Raw genomic sequence first — 21,548 nt, forward strand, 5'->3', positions numbered from 1 at the left:
TACACTGCAGTTTTCTCAAGCCTTATTGTTACTTGCCAGGAACTGCTTAGATTGAACCATGGTATAGTTCCTCCCATAGCCGTTAGCTAGCAATTACTTGCTTTTTGATATGCCTTGTGTTTTGGCTTGATTGGTGCAGAATAGGACTAATTCCAGTCTCCCTAGGATATTGTCTTCTGTATTACTGAGACCAGTCTTCATGCCAGCACAACTGAGATCTGGAATCTTAACTTAGCTTTGTTGCAAGTCGGAATCCCTTGGTATGACTTGCGCTTATGGCAAAGAGTATTAATGTCACAGAAATAAAATACATCAAGCCAATATGCTGGCAAAAAAGATGAACGTTCAAAAAAAATTTGTCAACAACAAATTGGGGGGTTATTTTTGTAAATTATGTTTCAGACGTTAATTTTCCCTGTCTTTACCGTACTTTGAATAAAATAAAACTCAGCAATTTATCTCCTACCTAGGGTAAATGGTGAAATGGGCTTTCTATGGCAGTTCCATTTTTAATTTTCTTTTTATTAACAATATTTTAGATAGCACAATGTTACCAATGCACCAGGTACCTGAGGATTTAAACTTTATCTATACAGAACAACTTAAAAAGTAAAATTACACATAAATGATCGTCCCAGATTTTTTAAAGATTTCCTCTGCTCTCACCTGTTTATGTTAGCCTAAGAAATAATGTGGGGATGGTATTAAGGATGGAAGGAAATGTCACAACTGAACCATGTGGGAGGTGAAGGGAGAGTCTTTTTTGCCTTAATATGGTCAGTGAATAAAATGTGCTAATTAGCATTTTGGAGATGAGTTCTTGCATACAGGAAACCTAATAGCTCAATACACACACAGAGAGACACACACACACAGAGACACACTCACTCTCTCTTTGTCTCGCTCTCTGTGTTCCAAAAATAGCTTGTACCCAAAGTCTTGCTAAGCTTTGCTCTGGGATGCACATTGATGTAGCATGGGTGGGGAGAATGGGCCCAAATGATTGTTCTCCCACTACCCCATATTTGTGATGCCATCTGCTAGGATAAACAAATACCTTAGAATAGCATGTAATCGGAACACTGAATAATAAGGCTCTGTTCACAGAGGAATGCAAAAGAAAAAAAATAACATCTTTCACTGGCTGCAGTACAAGTTTTTGGCAAGAGTAGGGAGATGATACTATGGTATGTTGACTAGGAATCATAGGCTGACTTGCCTTATTTCTTTTAAAAGTCATCTTAGTTTCATTTCACTCTTCTCCAATATTACTTGCGATTTCCTGAGGCTTGTAAAGGTTCCTAGCTCCTCAGGCACATTGAAACCCTATCCTGGTTTCCCCAAGCACACTCCAAACCATGTACATTAAGACATATTCCCAGGTGGTTGGTTATTTCCGTGGCACTCTCAAAAGCTATTATACTTTTTAACGAATTGGTTCTACATCTACATTTTATTGCACTTCATAAGCTTGGAGAATTTCATAATCAGAGTTCCTGTACCCTGTAACCTGATTGGCCTCTCTGCTTTCCATTGATAAAACCAACCACTTTAACAGTTTGGGGAAGTCAAAAATCCACATAGTTTCAAAGAATTCCCACTCTCAATAGATGTACTGCCTCTGGATTTTCATATGAAATGTTTTTTTCAGACTGATAATTCTTAAATAACACATCTTTAAGTCATTCTTCAGCCCTTCCATTCATCATTCATATGCCCTAAAATTGCCAATCAGCTCCCCATCCACTGTTTGTAAACTATGTTTTCAATTATTGCAGTTGTAGCCTCTAGGTAAGTGACCTTTGGGCCCTCAGATTTTTTGCTCATGGCAGACATGATAACCTTGAGAAGGTTATTAAGTCAAGTCCCTTATAGAGTGTCAATACTTTTAGAGATCATCCACAAGCTTCACAAAGCTAAAGGCTGATAAAAAGAATGTCTTGTTTTTTAAAAAAATTAAATTTAAATTCTTGTCAAACTGCAGCGACTTAGATTCTGTGATCATAAACAAAAGCAAAACTCACTTTAATAGACAGAGAGAAAATCAAAGTCCAAAAAATAGTAAATTGTATTTCTAAAACTGTTAGTAATTGAAAGTGTTGTTGTTATAATAGATAAGGACATTTGTTGTTTTGAATATGATTTGTAAGGTGACAGTGTCCCATAGAAAATGTATCTACTTAACATGCCAGTAGCTAATTTTTAAAAAATTTGTGACAAAAAAGTTTCATAGTAATAAATAGAGCAGAGATTCCATTTGTTTTATTGGGTGTTACGTGGTTTGAAATGTTGAACTGGATGATAGGAGCTTTCTAACTATTAAAGCAAGAGAAATATAAAGAGTTGTGCTCCCATGGATAGTTCTGCAAACCCTTTGTTATTCAAGTAACTGACATACATGCTAAGGAAACTAAAACAATGTTTTTCAACAGAGAAGTGGAAGATGAGACTAAAACTTACATCACCTGGTTTCTTAGATGATTGTTTCTACATTTGAACTAAAAAGCTGCAACTGCTCAGCTTCTCTTTCTTCTTTGTTCATCTTATATAGAGACAAACCTAAACAGATAGTTCGCTAATATCCTTTCATTATATCCATATAATTTCTGGTTTTTTAGTTACTAAAAGTTACTGTAACTGTTTATAAATATCTAAAAGTGGAGAGGCCCTAGTATTGTTTCTGTATTTAATGAGTTATAGGGGTTTCAGAAGTTCCTGATTTACTGCTAATGCATATTGTATTAGCTCATTAAGCTAATAGATAGAATAATAATCTGGGTGGTAATTAATGTTTAGAAGTTGAGGAAGAGGTGTGGTCTGAGTAGTGGTCTAGGACCAGAACTCAGTCATAGTTTTGACACTGATTTCTTTGTTAACTTGGGCAAATCACTTAAACCTCTCTCTATCAATTTCCTCATCAGTAAAACAGGGCTAAAACATATTTATCTCAAAAGGGTGTTGGGAAGCTTAATTAGTATAAATGTTTGTAAGTACTTGGAAGATGAAAAGCATGTATAAGTGCTAGGTATTATTACTTCTGTTGCCCCTCCTTAAAATGTTGTCATACTTATGTTAATGAAGCACATAATGGGAAAACTCCTGATTCAGCAGAAAGCTTTGTAGCTTTGCCTTTACCTTTTGAGACTTAAGCCATGTCTGTACAACAGACTTTGGTCAATGTAAGTTATGTCGGCGTACAGCTCCTGAAGTTTGTATATTTCTCAAGCATGTGCATAATTGGCTGCTTGCATCGGTGCTGCGCACACCCACCAGGAGTGCTTGTGTTGATGCAGATTACAGTGCACCAGTTAGGTATCCCAATGTGCCAGGTGCTGCCATCAGGCGCAATGCCTTTTGGGGGATTTTTGCAATGCCTTTTGGGTAGAAATCAGTTGTGCAGGGATCTCTGGGAGCTAGGAATCAAGTTCTCAGCTTGCAACTTTCTCCATTCCATAATGCAATCCATAGCTCATATTTTCATGCCTTTATTTAAAAATCTGTGTAGCACTTATCAGTGTCCACCTCTTCTGACAGAAGCATAGAGCCCAAAGATATGTGCACTATTTTTGTGAATGCTGCAAATGTAGGATGGACAATTCTCCTGTATTTGCAGACCCATAGGAAGTACCACAACAACGGGGAAATGACAGTTTCTTGGAGGACAGATTGCTGAGGGACACAGTGAAAAACAATTCAAGATTATTAGTGGCATTCATGGAGCAGCTGCAGAAGGTGGAGCACTGCTTCTAGGCCCAAGAAACAAGCACTGAGTTGTGGGATTGCATTGTAATGCAGGTTTGGCACAATGAGCAGTGGCTCCAGAACTTTTGGATACAAGTGGCCACACTCCTGAGTCTGTGAGATGAGCTCACCCCAGCCCGCCAGCACAGGCACACCAGAATGAGTGGTGCATTGACAGTGGAAAAATGAATAGTGATCTCACTGTGGAAACTTGCAACAATGGATTGCTACTGGTCAGTGGAAAATCATTCTGGAGTTGGAAAATCCACAGTGGGGGCTGTTGCCACGCAAGTGTGCAGGGCCCTAAATCGTCTTCTGCTATGCAGGACTGTGACCATTGGCATTTTGCAGGACACAGTGGATGGATTTGCAGCAATGGGTTTCCTGAACTGTGGTGGGGAGATAGATGGTACACCTATCCCTATTCTGGCACCAGCCCACCTTGCCACAGAGTATGTCAACAGAAAGGGTGACTTTTCTATGGTTATGCAAGTATTGGTGGATCACCAGGGATTCTTCATTGGTGTCGATGTGCACTGGTTAGGGAAGGTGCATGGCATGTGTATCTTTAAGAACACAGAACTGTTCAGAAAGTTGCAAGCAGGGACATTATTTCCCAACTGGAGGATTAATATTGAAATGCCAATAGTGATCCTGGGGAACCCAGCCTACCCCTTTCTCTGCTGGCTCATGAAGCTGTACGCTGGCCACCTCAACAGCACCAAGGAAAGATTCAACGACCAGCTCAGCAGATGCAGAATGGTTGTTGAATGTGCTTTTTGCAGATTGAAGGGACACTGGCAGTGTTTACTCACTAGATTGGATCTCAGTGAGAAAAATATACCAATGGTTATAGCTGCCTGCTGTATCCTGCATAATCTCTGTGAGGCAAAGGGAGAAAAGCTGGTGCCAGGGTAGAGGGTGAGCGGCTGTCTGTTGACTTTGAACAGCCAGACACAAGGGCACATTCCAAGAGCCCAAAGCAGAACTATGCAGCTGAGGGAGGCTTTGAAAGAGCGCTGTAATGGTCAGCCCTTGTAGTGTTCTGTGCTTCCCCGTTTTCTGGGCTTGGAGCTTTGGTGCTATTAGGAACAGTATAGTCCTTGCTGTACAACTACAAGTACGGTGTGCTTTGAATACCGCTATGCATGCTGCAATATGTGTTGTGAACTAATAAAGATAGTTTTATTCTCCAAAAATAGAAATCTGTCATTGTTGAGTGGCAAAAACATTGAAGAAAAACAATGTGCAAAAAACAACAACAACAAAAACACCAGGAACTGCAATACAAACTTTTAACATAAATTAGTGGACTAGAACTTTAAAATTGGAAAGGCAGCAAACATTTCTGTCCATTTCAGTGCACAGATGTAGTCTGTTGTGGAACATACACACGATGATTTGCTCAGATGAAAGCGAAGCTGTGGTTTTCCTTGCTGTCCTCCAGCATGGAGTGGTAGAGGTAGGCTGTGTGGAGCTACTACCATGGAATTCTCCCAGGACTGCAGAGGATGGAGAATCTGAGAAGAACCATAATCTCCTGGTGCATCTCCCTCTTCTTTTCCTGTTGGGACTCCTGGGCCTTTCTCCTCTCTGCTCTTTTCTACTCTGTGCCATCTGCCCTATTGGCCCTCCAGGCCCTTTGTTCGTGGTCTGATGCAGCATGGGCTTGCAGGATCTTGCTGAACATGTTGTTCTCCTCAGGGTCTGACATTCTGCGGGTGTTGTGGGGTACCCCTCAAGGCCACAATGACAGCAGCTGCTGATAAAAAGAGACAGATGTATTAGTGGATTTACAGTCACAATAGAAAGGGAAAGTTAAGTTTCAAAACTCCCTTCTCTTACTTCCATAAAATCTTTTATTAAGACATGCTTTTTCACATTACAGCTTTGGAGTGCCTCTGCATAGCACTGCACTCCACCCTCTGCTATGGTGAGTATGGCCTGCCAGGGGTAAGGCAGTGGGGGAAGGAATTTTGGTTTCATGAAATAATACAATTTTGTTCTTTATTCCAGGGATATGAGCATAGCACAGTGGCACTCAGTATTGACACTATTTGCCACAGGCAGTGGTGGCTTTAGCTGATATCTCACTCCAGAGAGTAACAAAGGCACAGAGAGCACCCCCAAGCTGCCCAGACCCATATGCCTCTAACCTGTTTACTGGTGCCAGCCAAACTCATTGCAGTGTGGCGAGAGAAAGTATCCTACCGCAGAGGAAGAAATAAGGCTGCCATCCGCAGAAGTCTTGGGAGAGGATTGCAGAGTAGCTCCATTAAACTATCATTGAGATTCTCCCCCTCCCCCCATAGGATACAAGGAACATTCCTATGTACATAAACAAACTGTTTCTCATGCCTCCTTTCTCCCCCACTTAACCAAACACGGGAACGAAGAACAGAGTGGTCACAGTCGTAGAGAATGGGGCATTGTGGGACAGCTGCTGGAAGACAGTTGGAGTCAACACAGATCATGCAGTGTCTACACCAGGAGTCAGCAATCTTTCAGAAGTGGTGTGCCAATTCTTCATTTATTCACTCTAATTTAAAGTTTTGCGTGCCAGTAATACATTTTAACGTTTTTAGAAGGTCTCTTTCTATAAGTCTATAATATATAACTAAACTATTTTTGTATGTGAAGTAAATAAGGTTTTTAAAATTTTTAAGAAACTTAATTTAAAATTAAATTAAAATGCAGAGCCCCCCAGACTGGTGGCCAGGACCCGGGCAGTGTGAGTGCCACTGAAAATCAGCTCATCTGCCGCCTTCGGCACGTGTGCCAAAGGTTGCCTACCCCTGGTCTATACTCACACTGTGTTGACCTCAGTAAGCTGACTATGGCTCTCCGCCATTTGGGAAGAAGATTTTACTAATTGGGGCACTTACATCTGCAGGAGACAAATTTGAGTGTAGACACATGTACAAATAGGTCGACTCAAGGTAACTTCTTATGTCATCCTAACTTTGTAGTGTAGAGCAGGCCTCAGATCAGATCTACACTGGAAATTTTGTTACTATAATAATGTTGGGTAAGGGAGGTGGGTTACATTTCTCAACTGGCTAAAGCTGTAGCATAGGTACAGGTAAACTGGCAAAAAGTGTCCTTTTGCTCTTGGAGCATAGTTAATTGAGTGAACTGCCAGAGCCATCCTTTGGGTAGGGCAAATCAGAGCGACCGCCCTGGGCCCTGCGCTTTGGGGGCCCCCACGCAAAATCGGGACTGTCCCAACATTTAGCCCTTTGTCCTGTGTCCTGACCGATGTACGATCAAGACGCCATTTGTCACGATATTCAGGTGAGGCGGGAGGTGGGCGGGCAAGCGGGGTGAGGAGGCAAACGGGAAGGCGAGTGACAGGCAGGAGGGGGGTGAGGAGGCAGGCGGGCGAATGGCAAGGAGGAGAGTGGACAGAGTGGGGTGGCGCTGGACAGATAGCGAGGAGACTAGTGGGGAGGCGAGTGACAGGCAGGAGGGGGGTGAGGAGGCAGGCGAACAGCAAGGAGGAGAGCAGTGGGCGGGTGAGGAGGGTGAGGAAGCAAGCAGTGGGTAGGCGTGCTGAGCGGACAGCAAGAAGACTAGCAGGGAGGCTGATTTGTCCTCCCCCCCATCCACCCCCCCTGAGGTGGCCCTGGGAACTGCTATAAGCTGTACTGGCCAAAGTATCTTTCGCCAGTATAAACTGTGTCTGTACTAGGAGGGTTTGCTGGTATAGTTATACTGGCAACGATTTTCTAGTGTAGAATAAGCCTAAGGACTTGTTTACAGGGAAAATTTACTGGCATAATGATACCAGTATAATTATACTCCTATTGGTTTAACTCCCTCGATGGACACTCTTATCAAATAAGTTATCCTGGCAAAAGGATTTTTTTGCTGGTATGACTGCATCTACGTTAAGCATTTTGCCAGCATAGCTGTGTCAGTTAAGCACAGACGCGAATCCTGCAAACAGATCAGCATGAGCATGTCTTTGTATCCATACGGAATCCCACTGACCTTCACCAGTGCAGTTCTAATTGCATGCTTGGGATCTAAGGGATGCATTCCTACCGTTGATGTTTCAGATTCTTATATACAATGTATTTGTGATGTATTTTTTGTACATTAATAGTAGTACTGCATTTTTTTTAGTGTAAGTTCTGTTCAGTAAGACGTTGTTACAATTGTAGGATAATGTCCAGAATCTGCTGGAATCAATAAAAATCCAGATTAAAATGTATTGGTAAGGCCAGAAGAGGTTAAAGGGCCACTTTCAGAAGAATGTTATAAAGGAGAGTTAGTGTTATTTTTTTTTTCAAAGGCAGCTGTTTGCACAGGGTCAGAGGAAACTGTTATTGGTTTTGAAATAAACAAATAAAGGTATTACTGGTGTATAACATTTTAAAGAGCCTTAAATTTTGCTTTTGTGTCTAAGTCCTGAGGGCTGTTACAAAATTTGTGATAGAAAGTAGTGGCAAAAGATTATTCTCCTGTGAATACTTGTGAACTGTTAGTTTTATTGGACTGCAACTGTTGCTGATTATGGGTGGAGAGAGCAGTGGCTTTATTGAATGGCTGCCTCAAAGCACCTCGTAGTTTAAAAGAAACAAAAACAAACAAAAAAAGTGATTGAAAAAATGGAACCTTTTTACTCCATATATTGGTTTCCTGCATATCTCAGATCTACCATATAGATCGTACTTTGCTGCCACATGCATTATCAACTGAATTCTGATTACAAAATCTCTATTACAGACATCACCTGGCCTAGTCTTGAGTGAGTCTAAGTATTACAACTCTTATTGACTTGTCAGCAACTCCCACTGACTCAGGAAACTCCCAGAGTGGCAACACCCTTCAAGATCAGGACCAGTATAAGGAGGCAGAAAGGCAGGGATCTGGAAGAAGATGTTAATAGTAGGCATAACAGACTTCTGATTATTAAACAGTGCTCAGGATGTATTAGTTTTAGTAATCAGAGTCCCATATGATGCTTACCTCCCCACCCCCCCGCCCCGGCAGGATCAAGCCTAGCGTAGGGAGGCAGACAGAGCATATTTGTTTTTTCAGATCCCAGATTGAGTTTGCAGTGCTGGAAGTTAGGGAAATCATATTTGTACTTGTAAACTATGCAAATCTAAAATGAAGTAATTGAGAGAGAATAAATATAGAATCCCATGATGTCATTTTTAGAGTCATTCTTCTGACAAGAGCTACGCTTTAATATTGAGTGTTCAAAGGTCTGGAGATCTGAAGGATTAGGGACCTTGAAAGGAAGATGCTGTGATTTTAAAATGTTGCAAGATGTGGTACTTTCTGCATGAGGTCACATGACCTTGTGAGCCATCTAACTTCACTAGATGACAGGAGAAGGCCAGGTTTGCAGCTGAGACATTAAGAGAGATGATTATACAATGAGTTCAAGGATCTAGAGTGCAAAGGGCAAAAGACAGTACAGCAAATGGTAGCAAAGATTCTTTAGGCATAATAGCAAAGGTAGGCCTTGTTCAAGTGACACCATCACACTTGCGTGAGAATGTTATATGCAATATGTTATATACTTTGCTTGGCACAGATAAAAGTGTGATACCATGCCAGTTATTACAATCCCTGAGAGTTCCTTTCTTTGGTGTCTTCACAATAACTAGGGGCCAGGATAGATGCTGCTAATTTAGGATTTACCTTGAACAATTCTGCATTCAAGTTATCCTTGCCAGGAGCTTTCCCATTTTTTAAGGATCTGATGGCTTGAATGATCTCTTCCTTAGTTGGGGTGTCTGTGTTGATATCAAGATCTTCTTCTGCCTCTTGGATGTTTGCTTCCTCATTAGGTGGCTTCATGTTCAGCAATTCTTTGAAATGCTCTGTCTTTTTTGGTTGTTAGTAGGTGTCCTTTTTTGTTCCTGATGAGAGTGTTTGTTGGTGTCTGCCATTTACCACTGATAAGCCGTGTCATTTTGTAGATGGTTCCTTGTTCACCACGAGCAGCTGCATCCTCTGCTTGTGTTGCCAGATTATCAATATAATGCTGTTTGTCTGGTCTCACAAGGCGTTTGACCTCCCAGTGTGCCTTGCTATACTGCTCCTGGTATCTGTCCTTTAGCTTCTGGGATTTTGTGTCTAAAACTTTTTTCTTCAGGGCTCGTCTGGTTTCTGTGGTGTTCCATGTGCTGCCTGTAATCCACTCCTTCCTTTATTTCTGCATGAGCCTAGACAGGTTTCACTGCTCTTGTTTATAAATTGCTGTTACTTTGTCCCACTTCTTGTTGATCTCCTCATCTGCATTCCCCTCCTCTTCATCAAGGTCTGCAAGTGCTTGAAACCTGTTCTTTAGCTGCAGAACGAAAGCTTTCTGTATTTCAGGAGACTTTAGCTTGTCAATATCATAACATCTATGTCCCTTGTTCGGTGGATCCACACTTCTCAGTTTTAGCTTGATGGAGGCTGTCACAAGGTGGTGGTCACTGCCAACATCTGCACCCCTTCTCACTTTCACATCTGTCAGTGAGCATCACCCTTTGCTTTTGATCATGATATGGTCAGTCTGGTTCTTATCTCTGCCGTTTTGCACTTTTATCTGTGCCAAGCAAAGTATTGTGTAAGATCATAGTCCAGTTTATATCAGAAGCAGTTGATAGCGTTCTCAGAAAAGCGCAAGCTGGTTTTCGGAAGGGGCGTGGATGCACAGACCAGATCTTCATTCTACGAAACATAATAGAACAGTGCTTGAATGGCAACTGCAACTCCACATAAATTTCATAGATTTTGAGAAGGCTTTTGATAGCATTCACAGGACCAGCCTATGGTGCATTCTGTGGGCATATGGAATTCCTTTCTGTATAATCAATGTCATCAAAAGCTTCTGTTTCAACTTTACATGCAGTGTTGATCACAGTGAGCTCAGTTTTGAAGTCAAAACAGGAGTACATCAGGGGTGTGTCAGGTCTGCAATCGTCTTCAGCATTGCCATCCACTGGGTAATGCGGCGTACAACAGAAGACATGCCAACGGGCATTAAATGGACACTCTTCTCATCCCCTGAAGACCTGGACTTCGCAGATGATGTCACTCTCATGTCACATACCTAACACCATATACAAGAAAAAACAACTCGACTCAATGCATTCAGCCAGCAAATTGGACTGAAAATCAACTACAGTAAGACAGATATCGTGACATTTAATATTGCCTCACCATCACCAGTATGGATAGAGGATTATGTTCTCACCAATGTAGAAACATTCACATACTTGGGCAGCACCATCAGCCAGGATGGTGGAACAAGCCAGGACTCCAGAACAAAATCAATAAAGTCAAGAACCCTTTCAGGAGCTTAAATACAATCTGGAAATCATCAAAATACAACACCAAAACCAAACTCAAGATTTATCAGAGCTGCCTACTTTCAACACTACTTTATAGTGCAGAATGCTGGGGAATGAGAAAGTCTGACATGTCTGAACTGTCTTGATTCCATACAACCTGCCTCAGAAAAATCCTCCATATCTTTTGGCCCAGAACAATCTCAAACGAAGATCTATTGACACAGTGCAGCCAAGAAGATCTGAGCACCATCATTGCCAGGAGGCGTTAGAGATGGATCAGTCATGTGCTTCAGATGAAAACTGATTCCATCACCAGAGTAGCAATAACATGGACATCTGAAGGAAAGCAAAAATGAGGCTGCCCGAAAAAAACATGGCGAAGAGCTGTGGAAGCCAAGCTGAAAAACCTGGGGCACAGCTGAGGGACCATTGAAAGACTTGCCAGAAACAGACAGGAGGGAAGGAGCTTCGTCACTGCCCTAAACGCCAGAGGCGTAATAGGAATATGATGATGATGAATATGTTATATAGCTACAAGTAGCTACAAAGAAAGAAGTTAGGAAAATATTATTTTTCAGCTTGTTTACTTTTTAGATTTGATAGCCATTTATCTATAGTCATTTTCACCCTTTTCCCTGTATAGTTAAGACCCTAATAAACATCAAAAGGAAAACTGAAAAAATTATTATAAAATAATTAATCAGTTCTTTAAAACAATCAGAATATGCTAATTAAAGGGTACTTTATTAGCAACTGGAATATTTAGAAATTAGTCAGTATAAAAAATGCAAGTTGACAGTGCCCCTATGAGCAAGATAAATGGCTAGCTATTCAGTGAAGCTGTCTAACATATGCTTAGTTCTCTGAGAGCTTAAGCATTCACGAAGACAGAAAATAAATCTTCAGTTATGGCACTTGTCAAAAATAATCTGATCTGTGATGAAGAATGAGATAAGTGGATAAATACGCTCTTTCAGAGCAGGGGCCTGGTTTCTTTGTGTCTTGTGCAGCTCCGAGCACACTGGTAATAATAAAAACAATATAATGAAAAGTCAGGTGATGTCATTTCAGGATTTGGTACTTGCAAATGGGTATAATGTTGTGTGCAGACCTAGATTGTATGGTTTTTTGTCTGTGGGTATGTCAGCACTGCAGTAAACCACCCATGGCTGACCTATGTCAGCTGCAAACTTCAAACTGTAGGGCTATAACGTTGCTGTGTAGACTTTTGGGCTTGAGCCAGATGTTTGAGTCACAGAGCTCGGGCTCCAGCTTGAGCCCGAACATCTACATTGTAGTTTTTAGCTTGCAGCCTGAACTCCATGAGCCTGAAGACTTGTCTACACTTACAGCCTTGCAGCGGTGCCTCCGAAGCGCATAGTGAAGATGCTACCTATGCCAACGGGAGAGCTTCACCCTTTGTTGGAGGAAGAGGACTAAAGTCAATTGAACAGGACTGAGCGGGTTGGGTTAGTCGCTTAGCAGCAAAGAATTCAGGCCACTGTTGGATGAACAAGTACATGCAAAAAGTCATTGTAGGTAAGAGGGAAGCATATAGGTTTATGAAGTAAAGTATATTGCTTGCAAGAGAGAACTAAAAAGTATATAGGTTAAACTAAGGAAGGCTGCATACTCCTACACAAACAATGGAGGATAAAAGCAAGGTTGCGTTAGAAGTTGCAAGGTACTTTTTGGATGCTGTATATAGGGACAAAGGTTCAGTGGAAGGAGATACTAGTGGGGCTAAAACTGATATGGGGGATCAAAGAAACAGATATTGATAAACTGGGTTCTGTCTTTTAGTGCTCCCAATGTGAAGATAGGGAACAGATGTCATAAATACACACACCTTTCCCAAAGAAAGAAGAAACTGTGAAATGGAAGTGGCCAAAGATAAAAGGAAACATTAAACAGAGATATTTGCAGTCTCTTTTTGGAAACAGAAGAGGTATCAATGGACTAGGGAAACGCTACTGTTAACAGACATTTAACAGGGGATGTAAGGATTATGTAGGAAATTAGAGGTTTATAAGCTTGATTTAAACAGCAAGGGAAGATGCTAGAAAGCTTAATCAAATACATGATAGAGGAACACCTAGAAACTTTGGATTTAATGAAGGATAGAGGGCACAGATTCACAAAAGAGGGATCATGTCTAAAAATTTTGATGGACTATTTTGATGAAGTAATCACAAGCACTGATAGAAGAAACCATGAACCTAATTTACCTGGATTTTAGAAAAGCTTTTCAAACTGTACAGCACAAAAGACTAATCTGTGGGGTGAATAAGTATGGCATAGGGAGAGCTACTTTATTTGATTTAAAAAAACCCTAACTTGGATACAGAAAGCATAGGAGACTTTTGAATTGAAGCAGTTTAGGTTGGAGGAATGTGAATAATGGAATGCCTTAAGAATCATTTGGGGTGATTTTGTTGAATTTATGCAGCATATTGATAGCATGGAAGAAAGAACAAGTAGTAAGCTGATGAAATTTACTGAAAATACAAAACTGAGGGAATGTCAGTACAAAAAAGGCAGGTGATAAAATTCTGAATGACTTGACAAGGAGGTGGAGCATTGGCAAATAAGTAAGCATATGCAGTTCATTCTAGCGTAGAGTAATGAGGCAAGGCAATAGAAAAAAAAAAGAGCTACATACCCCAGATAGTCATACAACTTAGAACACTACACAGACAAATGTGAATAACGCTGTAAATCTTCAAATGTAGTATTTATTAGCTGTTTTGTTTTTAAAAGAAAGTAAAATTCTTGGACACGTAGAAATATGGAGTATTTCTGGTACTGACCAGAGGGAAACTGACTCTCCTGATGCCGGCAAAGACTTCCTCACTCTGACACCGTTTCCCGGACCCTCGGCACCAGCTGGCGGAACCCGCCATGGTCTCCCCAAGCTGACTCATCCTTGGAGACAGAGGCGGAGTTCTGCACCCAAACAAGGCACCTGCTCCAGTATCCATCCTACATCCCACCAGATCCCAGTGCAGGTGCCCATCGGGCCCCTGGTCCAGAGGACAGTGGCATATGTAGGTCAAATGGCCGTTTGTACTCAGTGGTGTCTGAGAGAAGGGCAGCTCCGCCACCCGACCTGGACTCAGTACAGAGCCTGGTACCATCACTCAGGACTTAGGCCTGCATGATATGATTGATGTAGAAGTTAGAGGAGGAAGGCCCCCTGCCAGTGCAGGTTTTATCCTCATCCTCCCCAGACAAAGTTGTGTCGGGACCACGCAGCACGGCGCCGCAGGATGACTTCAGAGCTCACCAAGAGCTATAGAAAAGGGTGGATTCTAAGCTGGGACTAGAGGTGAAGGTGCTTAAAGAGTCCTCACAGAGCCTGACTGCTATTTTGAAAGCAGCAAAGGTGGCTCTATCCCCTAATGAGGCTGTTACGGGTCCAGTCAGGTCCCTATGGCAGACCGCTTCTTCGCTGCCTGCCACAGAGCAGAGACGATGTACTATGTTCCCACCAAGCGGTGTGAATAGCTATATTTCCATCCCCCCACCCCCCTTGTGGTCACAGCAGCCAACAAAAGAGACAGACAAGGGCTGCAAGCCAAAAGACTCAAAGAAGCTGAACTTGTTTGGTAGAAATATTTGTTCTACTGATGGGTTACAGCTTCGCATCTCCAATCAGCAGGCCTTGCTTGGGAGGTTTAACTATAACGCCTGGGACTTCATGTTGAAGTTTAAGGATTCGCTGCTCCAAGGGTTCTCTGTTCTGATGGAGGAAGGGAAGACCATAGCCAGGGCCTCCCCCCAGGCTGTGGTCCTAAGAAGGTGCTCCTGGCTCCAATCTTCAGGGCTGCCACTGGAGGTTTGGCAAGCCATTCAGGATCTTCTGTTTGAGGAAACCTCCCTCTTCTCTGAATAGACAGATGCAAAACTCCATGGCCTGAAAGATTCCAAGGCCACCCTTAGATCCCTGGGCCTCTACTCCCTGGCACCTTCGAGGAAGCATTTCAGACCTCAACAACTAGTCCACTTCTTGACTTCGCCACATCACCAAGACTTGTTTAAGAAATAGAGCAGAGGTTATAAATGCAGGCAACCACCCCCTTCCACCTCTGCCTCACAACCGGGATCACACAGATACCCAGGAGGCCCCAAGCAGAACTTTTGAAGAGGCACCCAGGGGCATTATATCAGTTCCCATACCGGATCCTGCCCCAGCTTTGTTTTCAGACCAACTCTCCTACTTCAGCCCAGCATGGTCCCTCATCACCTCGGACCTTTGGGTGCTGAGTACAGTGGACGAAAGTTACATGCTTCAGTTTTCTTCCAGCCCCCCCTCCCATGCCCATCCCCATTCAGGGACCTTTCTCAAGAGCAAGCCTTCCTGCGGGTAGGGGCTGTGGAGAAGATGCCTCCGAACTTAAGAGGGAAAGGGTTTTATTCTCGCAGTTTTCTAATCCTGAAGGCCAAAGGGGGTCTGCAACCCATCCTATGCCTGAATTGCCTCAACAGTTATCTCAAGAAGCTGAGGTTCTGCATGATCTCCCTGGCCTCCGTTATTCCTTGGATCCAAGGGACTGGTACACCACCCTGGACTTGAAGGACATCTAGTTCCACATCTCCATCTTCCATGGCCACGGAAGGTTCCTCAGTTTCATCATAAACCAGACCCACTGCCACTTCACTGTCCTCCTCTTTGGCCTGTTGGCAGCCCCTCAGGTTTTCACAAAATGCGTGGTGGTGGTGGTGGTGGTGGTGGCGGCCTTCCTCCGAAGGTGAGACATTCAAGTATTCCCTTACCTCAATGACTGGCTGATCAGGGGCCAGTCCGAGGCCCAGGTGAAAGCCAGCATCAATCTACCTTCTATGCCCTGGGCCTATTGATAAATGAGCAAAAATCATCTCTCATTCCCATCCAGAGGATAGAATTTATTTTTGCGGTGCTCAGTTCCACCGACACCAGAGCCTTCCTCCCAGAGGTTCACTTTCAGACAATGTTGGCTGTGATATCCAAGGTCAAGGCCCCCCCCCGGCACAACAGCCCAAGTTTGCCTCAAACTTTTAGGTCAGATGACTGAATGCACTTACATGGTACAGCACGCAAGACTGCACCTCAGACTCCTACAAACTTGGCTGGTCTCAGTGTACTCACTGAGCCATTACCACTTGGACTCAGTGCTTACAGTTCCCGCCCTGGTCCTCATTTCCCTTGACTAGTGGAGGGGTCCCTGATCAGTGGGTGCAGGTGTTCCCTTTGTCACCCCCCACAACCATCAGTACCCCTAATTTTGGACATGTCCGATCTAGACTGGGGGGCTCATCTCCAGTACCTCAGGACTCAGGGCCTGTGGTCCCAAGAAGAGCTCCCCTTGCACTAAAATGTCAGAGAGTTCAGAGTGGTCCACCTAGCATTCCAGGTGTTCCTATCCCAGATCAAGGGCAAAGTCGTACAAGTGCTCATGGACAACACGGCAGCCATGTTTTCGATCAACAGACAGGGAGTAATGTGCTTTACCATCAAATTTGTGAACCTATCCATCCGTGGTCCTGTCGAGCTTCATGGGCCCTCCTTTTGAGCTGTTGGCATCACGGCCTTTGTCGTATCTCTCCTGGAAGGTCAGCTTCCTGCTAGAGATTACCTCAGCCAGAAAAGTCTCAGAAATTAGGGCCTATACATGAGAACTGCTGTATATGGTTTTCTTTTTAAGAACAAGTTCAGTTGTGCCCCCACCCAGCATTCCTCCCAAAGCTGGTCTCATAGTTTCATAATAATCAGGCTATTTTCCTGCCAATTTTCTTCCCCAGCCCACACAAGAATACAGAGGAGCGGCATCTTCATGTCTTGGATTTTAGATGTGCCCTGGTCTTCTACATTGAGAGAAACCAAACTGTTCCCTAAAGCCACGTAGCTCTTTGTGGCATTAGCAGACAGGATGAAAGTCTTACCGGTTTCAGCACAGACAATTTCATCCTGGATCACTTCCTGCATTCATATGTGCTATGAGCAAACGGGTACACTTCCTCCTGCTATCTTGACAGCACATTCAACAAGAGCTCAGGCTTCATCATCAGCGTTTCTGGCCCAGGTCTCCTCCCACTATGCCATCACCTAGCAGAACAACATGATGCCAAGTTTGGCAGAGCAGTGTTGCAATTCACATGTTCATGAACTCTAATCCCACCTCCTCAGGTTCCCCTTTGGGAGCCACCTAACATGGAATTGACATGAGCAAGCATTTTCTATGTACCTAAAATTACTTGTGCATCAGATTCAAATTCAGCATGTGGAGATGCTGCCAAATCTGCTAGGCCCTGGACTTTAGTACAGCTTAGGATTCAGCCTGCTATTTGTCATTGACTCATTGCATTTCTGAAGCCTAAAAAAAAGAATTACTTATATCTCTTCTGTATTTTGGTAACAAGATTTTTAACTCACAGCCCCAGTGTTCCATAGCTTTGTCTGAATTATATTTGTGTTGCGGAATTGTAGTTTAATATGCTTTTCATGAGGCTTACATGTAAAACCAAACAGGTTGACTTGTTGACTTTTTAGGATGGGATGTTCAAAAACACTCAATATTGACCTAACCCTTCATCTTCCTAAAAGTCAATGGGAGTTTTACCATAGCTCTTTTAACAATCCTACCCCAAAAGTTCAGATTAAATTTAAAAAAAAAGTTATATTTTAAATAATGAAGTCAGGTTAGAACTGAGAAACAAATATTTATTAATAGAAACAAATTTTTCTTTGTAAGTGGCTCATATTTGAAAGGCCAATGAACACCTTAACAAAAATTTAATTAAAATATAGAATGTAAAAAAAGCAACAGAAAAGGCAGGAATTAACTTGCATTAAAAATCAGTCATAAAAAGAGATCAGCTGAAAAAGTTGTGCTGCACCATGTCAGTGTCAGCAAACAAATAAGAAAAACTCCCACTTAACCCTCAAATGTCAAAAGTTAAAAAAAAGTTGTTAGAAGTCTGTTTTAATAAATAAATTAATATTTACTCAAGAATACATAAAAGCCATTGTAGGGTCAAAATGATGGTGATTTCTTTCTGCTTTTCCCTATTATATCTACTTCATTCTAAATAGAGTCAGAAAATGGAAGGGAAAAATGCTCAGAATATTTTTTTCTTTGTTCAAGTAAAATTTAATTTCAGCTAATTTTTTCCAACCAGATCTAATAAGAAATTACTAAATATCAGCAAATGTATGTTGGGTTTTTCCATTGTTGGAGGGAGGAATGAAAATATTTCTGTCAGTCCAGACTTAGCCATGCCACCTTGCAAATGTCTAGAAGGGACCCAAGAGACTAATATGGGTTTTTTGGTTACAACCTGTTCCCACATCCATTTAAGTCCATGACAATTTTGCCATATTGACTACAATGGGAACAGGATTGGTCCCTTTGCAGTGAAAAATGATTGTTTAGAAATATAAAAAGTATGGAAATAAGCATGTGATGTTTGTTCAGCACATTGTGAAAATGTCTGTTTTTGATCTCTTAAAATCTAAGCTCATTGATACACAAGTTTAGACACGTCTAGATAAGTATATGCTGAGTTAATAAAAGTTGATGGTAACATTTTAGAAGCTGCTCCGAGACTAAAAAAGAACCAATGTTTGATCTAGCAACAATGACAAAAGCATTCTTTTCTTTGTGATAAAAGAAAACATCTATGTGGATCTGCAAATATGTCAAATCAGTTTGAAGAGGCTAGTAAGTGCTGGTATATTATTTTTTTGTTGTCAAGTGATTTTATTCTTTATCACTAGACTTCAAAGAAGAAGGAAAGTGTGTTCTGTTATCATATTCATCAGTCATAATTTTTGTAGACGATTATTGACACACACTATGTTTTACTGCGCTAACAAGAGAAAAGACCACCATTAAGTTTGTGTGTCTTGGCTTTTCAACAAAGTCACATATCAGAAATAATGCAAGGGGTATGCTAATAAACTATATAATGTTGACCAACTGGGAGTAAGAAATATTTTCTAACTAGTTCTAAAGGGAAACAATGTTTTTTTTTTAAAAAGAGTGTTTGTTGTTTACGCAATATATGTTGTTCTATATGTCACCATCAAAAGCCTCTTGTAAAGAGCTCAGCACAATAAATCTTTGATCTTGATTGTCATTATTTAAAAATATCTGCTAGATGTAGATGTACTATGGCGTGTTCACACTTACCTACATATAATAGTAAGATTTTGGATGGCATCTGTTCAAAATGCATTTCTGCAGATAATTTCCATGTCACTACATACAGTCATAAAATAAGAAAAATAACTGGAACATCTTAAACAGCAGGCCTTTCAGATTTTATTTGTAAAATTGAATGAAACCCAGACTTCTCCAAGTATATGGTGATTTCATTTCTCCATGCAAGGCCTTGGCTTGGTAAAATAGCATGAAATTTTCACATTGGTTCAAATGAAAAACAGCCAAGAGATCTGTAGTTGTTTCCATTGAAAACCACCACAGCACATTTTGTTACTGTCATTAAGAAAATTAAAATAGTCACCGATGGCCTCAACTTATTTTTGAAACCGTCTGATACATTGTTCTCACAGGGATACCTTTACAAATCTTTTGTTTTTCAGGACTGACTTTGGTTATCCAAGTACTGTTCCATTTAATATGGAAAGGAAGGCATCTGTTCAACCTCTTTACACTGCTTCTAGAGGGCTTTGGGTTGGAAAGACACAAACAGAAACTTAAGGATATGTCTGTCTACACTGCTGCTGGAAGTGAGCCTCTCAGCCTGTGTAGACCAGGGACTTGAGAGCCAGAGATCCAGCCCAAGCTGCAGCATCCACACTGCTATTTTTTGAGCACTGTCTCAAGCCCCATTAGCACCAGTCTGTCCACCTGGGCTGTGAGGCTCCCAGCCATAGTGAAGACATGCCATTTGGTTAATTCACCTTCCTGAGAGGTGGTAACTAGGTTGACGGAAGAATTCTTGGGTTTGAGGAGGAATGGGATTAGGATACATGGGTTTTATTCCTGGCACCGCCACTACTTCATTATGGGCCTGATCCAAAAGCCCATTAATATTAAAGGAAGGACTCCCATTTGACCTCTTTGCACCTTACTTTACAAATCTGTAAACACAGGCATTATCACAGTACTTACCATGCAGTGCAGTTGTAAAGCTTAAAAAGTGTCATTTGTAAAGAGCTATGAGAGATTCAAGTAAAAGGTGCTACAGATGGCAAAGTGTTATTTAATATTAATAATTAATTCTTAATGAAAACACCTCTGGAGCGCTTTAAATTACCACTTTGAACTAACCATTTTGAGTTATAATGAAATGGTTCAGGCTCTATGATTAACAACATTTTCTCTACCCTTGTCTCTTTAGAAGAAGACCTACCAGTGCATCAAGTGTCAGATGGTTTTCTACAATGAATGGGATATCCAAGTTCATGTTGCAAACCACATGATTGGTAAGTGAAGCACTAAATCTTGTTGAAGATAGATAGCCCTTTCTCCTTCTTGTGTTCATCATTGCCTGCAAAATTAAACAGAGTTAAGGAGAAATTAATTGTGCAACCATCAATGATTTACCTAGGCATGATTGATTTTTTTATTCATATTATTAGACCTGATAAAGCATTAGCATGTTTTATTTTCTGCAAGGGCTAGTTTAGACTTCTGCAGAGAATTATATATCTACTTCCAGTCAAAACACAGGTGATTAACAAATTAAACTTCTAATCATTTTTGCATTATTGAAAACAAACTAACAGGAATGGTTAATGAACTGGATGTTAGCTTTCCGTAGAGTTTTAGACAGGTTTTAATTTCAGAAGTTATTATGATAATGACACTACAGTGTGCTGCTCAAGCACCTTGGTACCAAAATCAAAACTAGCGAGTTTCTGTCTTTAGGAAAGATAAATATTTCAAATGGCCATAAAAATAGTATTATATGTTCTGTATGAACAGTCTGGAAACAATTTGGAGTGTTTCTCTCTGTACAAAATTAAATACTATATCTTATTTTTAAAAATAAGGAATTGTAGTATTCAATAATAGGATCTGCATTTTTAGATACAGACATTTAAAAATTATTTTCCATTTGGATTCCTGATCCAAGCATGGCTTGATATTTACAAACCTATGTTAGAGTTGCGAGGTGGAATAAAACAAAAAGAGCATTTTCTTTAATATTCATATTTTCCCATTACTTGCTTATTCCCATGGGGTTGCCCACAATGTTTTCAATTTGGTAACCACTCAGTAATAGCTCTAAGAATTCTACCAGTCAATTAAATTTATCAAGCACATCTTTTGCCCGCTAATAAAATAACATTGTCGTAGTTGTCTTATTTTGTTATTAGCCTCTTTTCAGAAATTTCATATAGCAAGCAGGGAATCATTGATTTTACACTTACTTCATATTGTTTTCATTGTAACGTAAAAAAGTGCAAATTGCAGATGGTACAATACAGCAGAGCAGCCAGTAATCACATGTCCAGTTGGTAAAAAGTTTCTCTTTTTAAGTCAATAACTCAGATAT

The 21,548-nt window shown here is 41.2% G+C and overlaps 1 protein-coding gene across 7 annotated transcripts in view; it reads left to right on the forward strand.

Moving 5' to 3' along the window:
- The window catches only part of ZNF521 (zinc finger protein 521), a 266,677-nt gene that overhangs the window by 114,392 nt on the left and 130,737 nt on the right, over positions 1 to 21,548 (forward strand). For 5 of the 7 annotated variants that reach the window (XM_045005464.1, XM_045005461.1, XM_045005462.1 and 2 more), the window contains one exon: positions 20,388 to 20,472. In XM_045005464.1, coding sequence (XP_044861399.1) covers positions 20,388 to 20,472 — 85 coding nt within the window. The remainder of the gene's footprint in view (positions 1 to 20,387; positions 20,473 to 21,548) is intronic. The other 2 variants (XM_045005463.1, XM_045005466.1) reach the window with 1 other exon arrangement.

Source organism: Mauremys mutica, chromosome 2 (genome assembly GCF_020497125.1).
Source record: "Mauremys mutica isolate MM-2020 ecotype Southern chromosome 2, ASM2049712v1, whole genome shotgun sequence".
Lineage (NCBI taxonomy): Eukaryota > Metazoa > Chordata > Testudines > Geoemydidae > Mauremys > Mauremys mutica.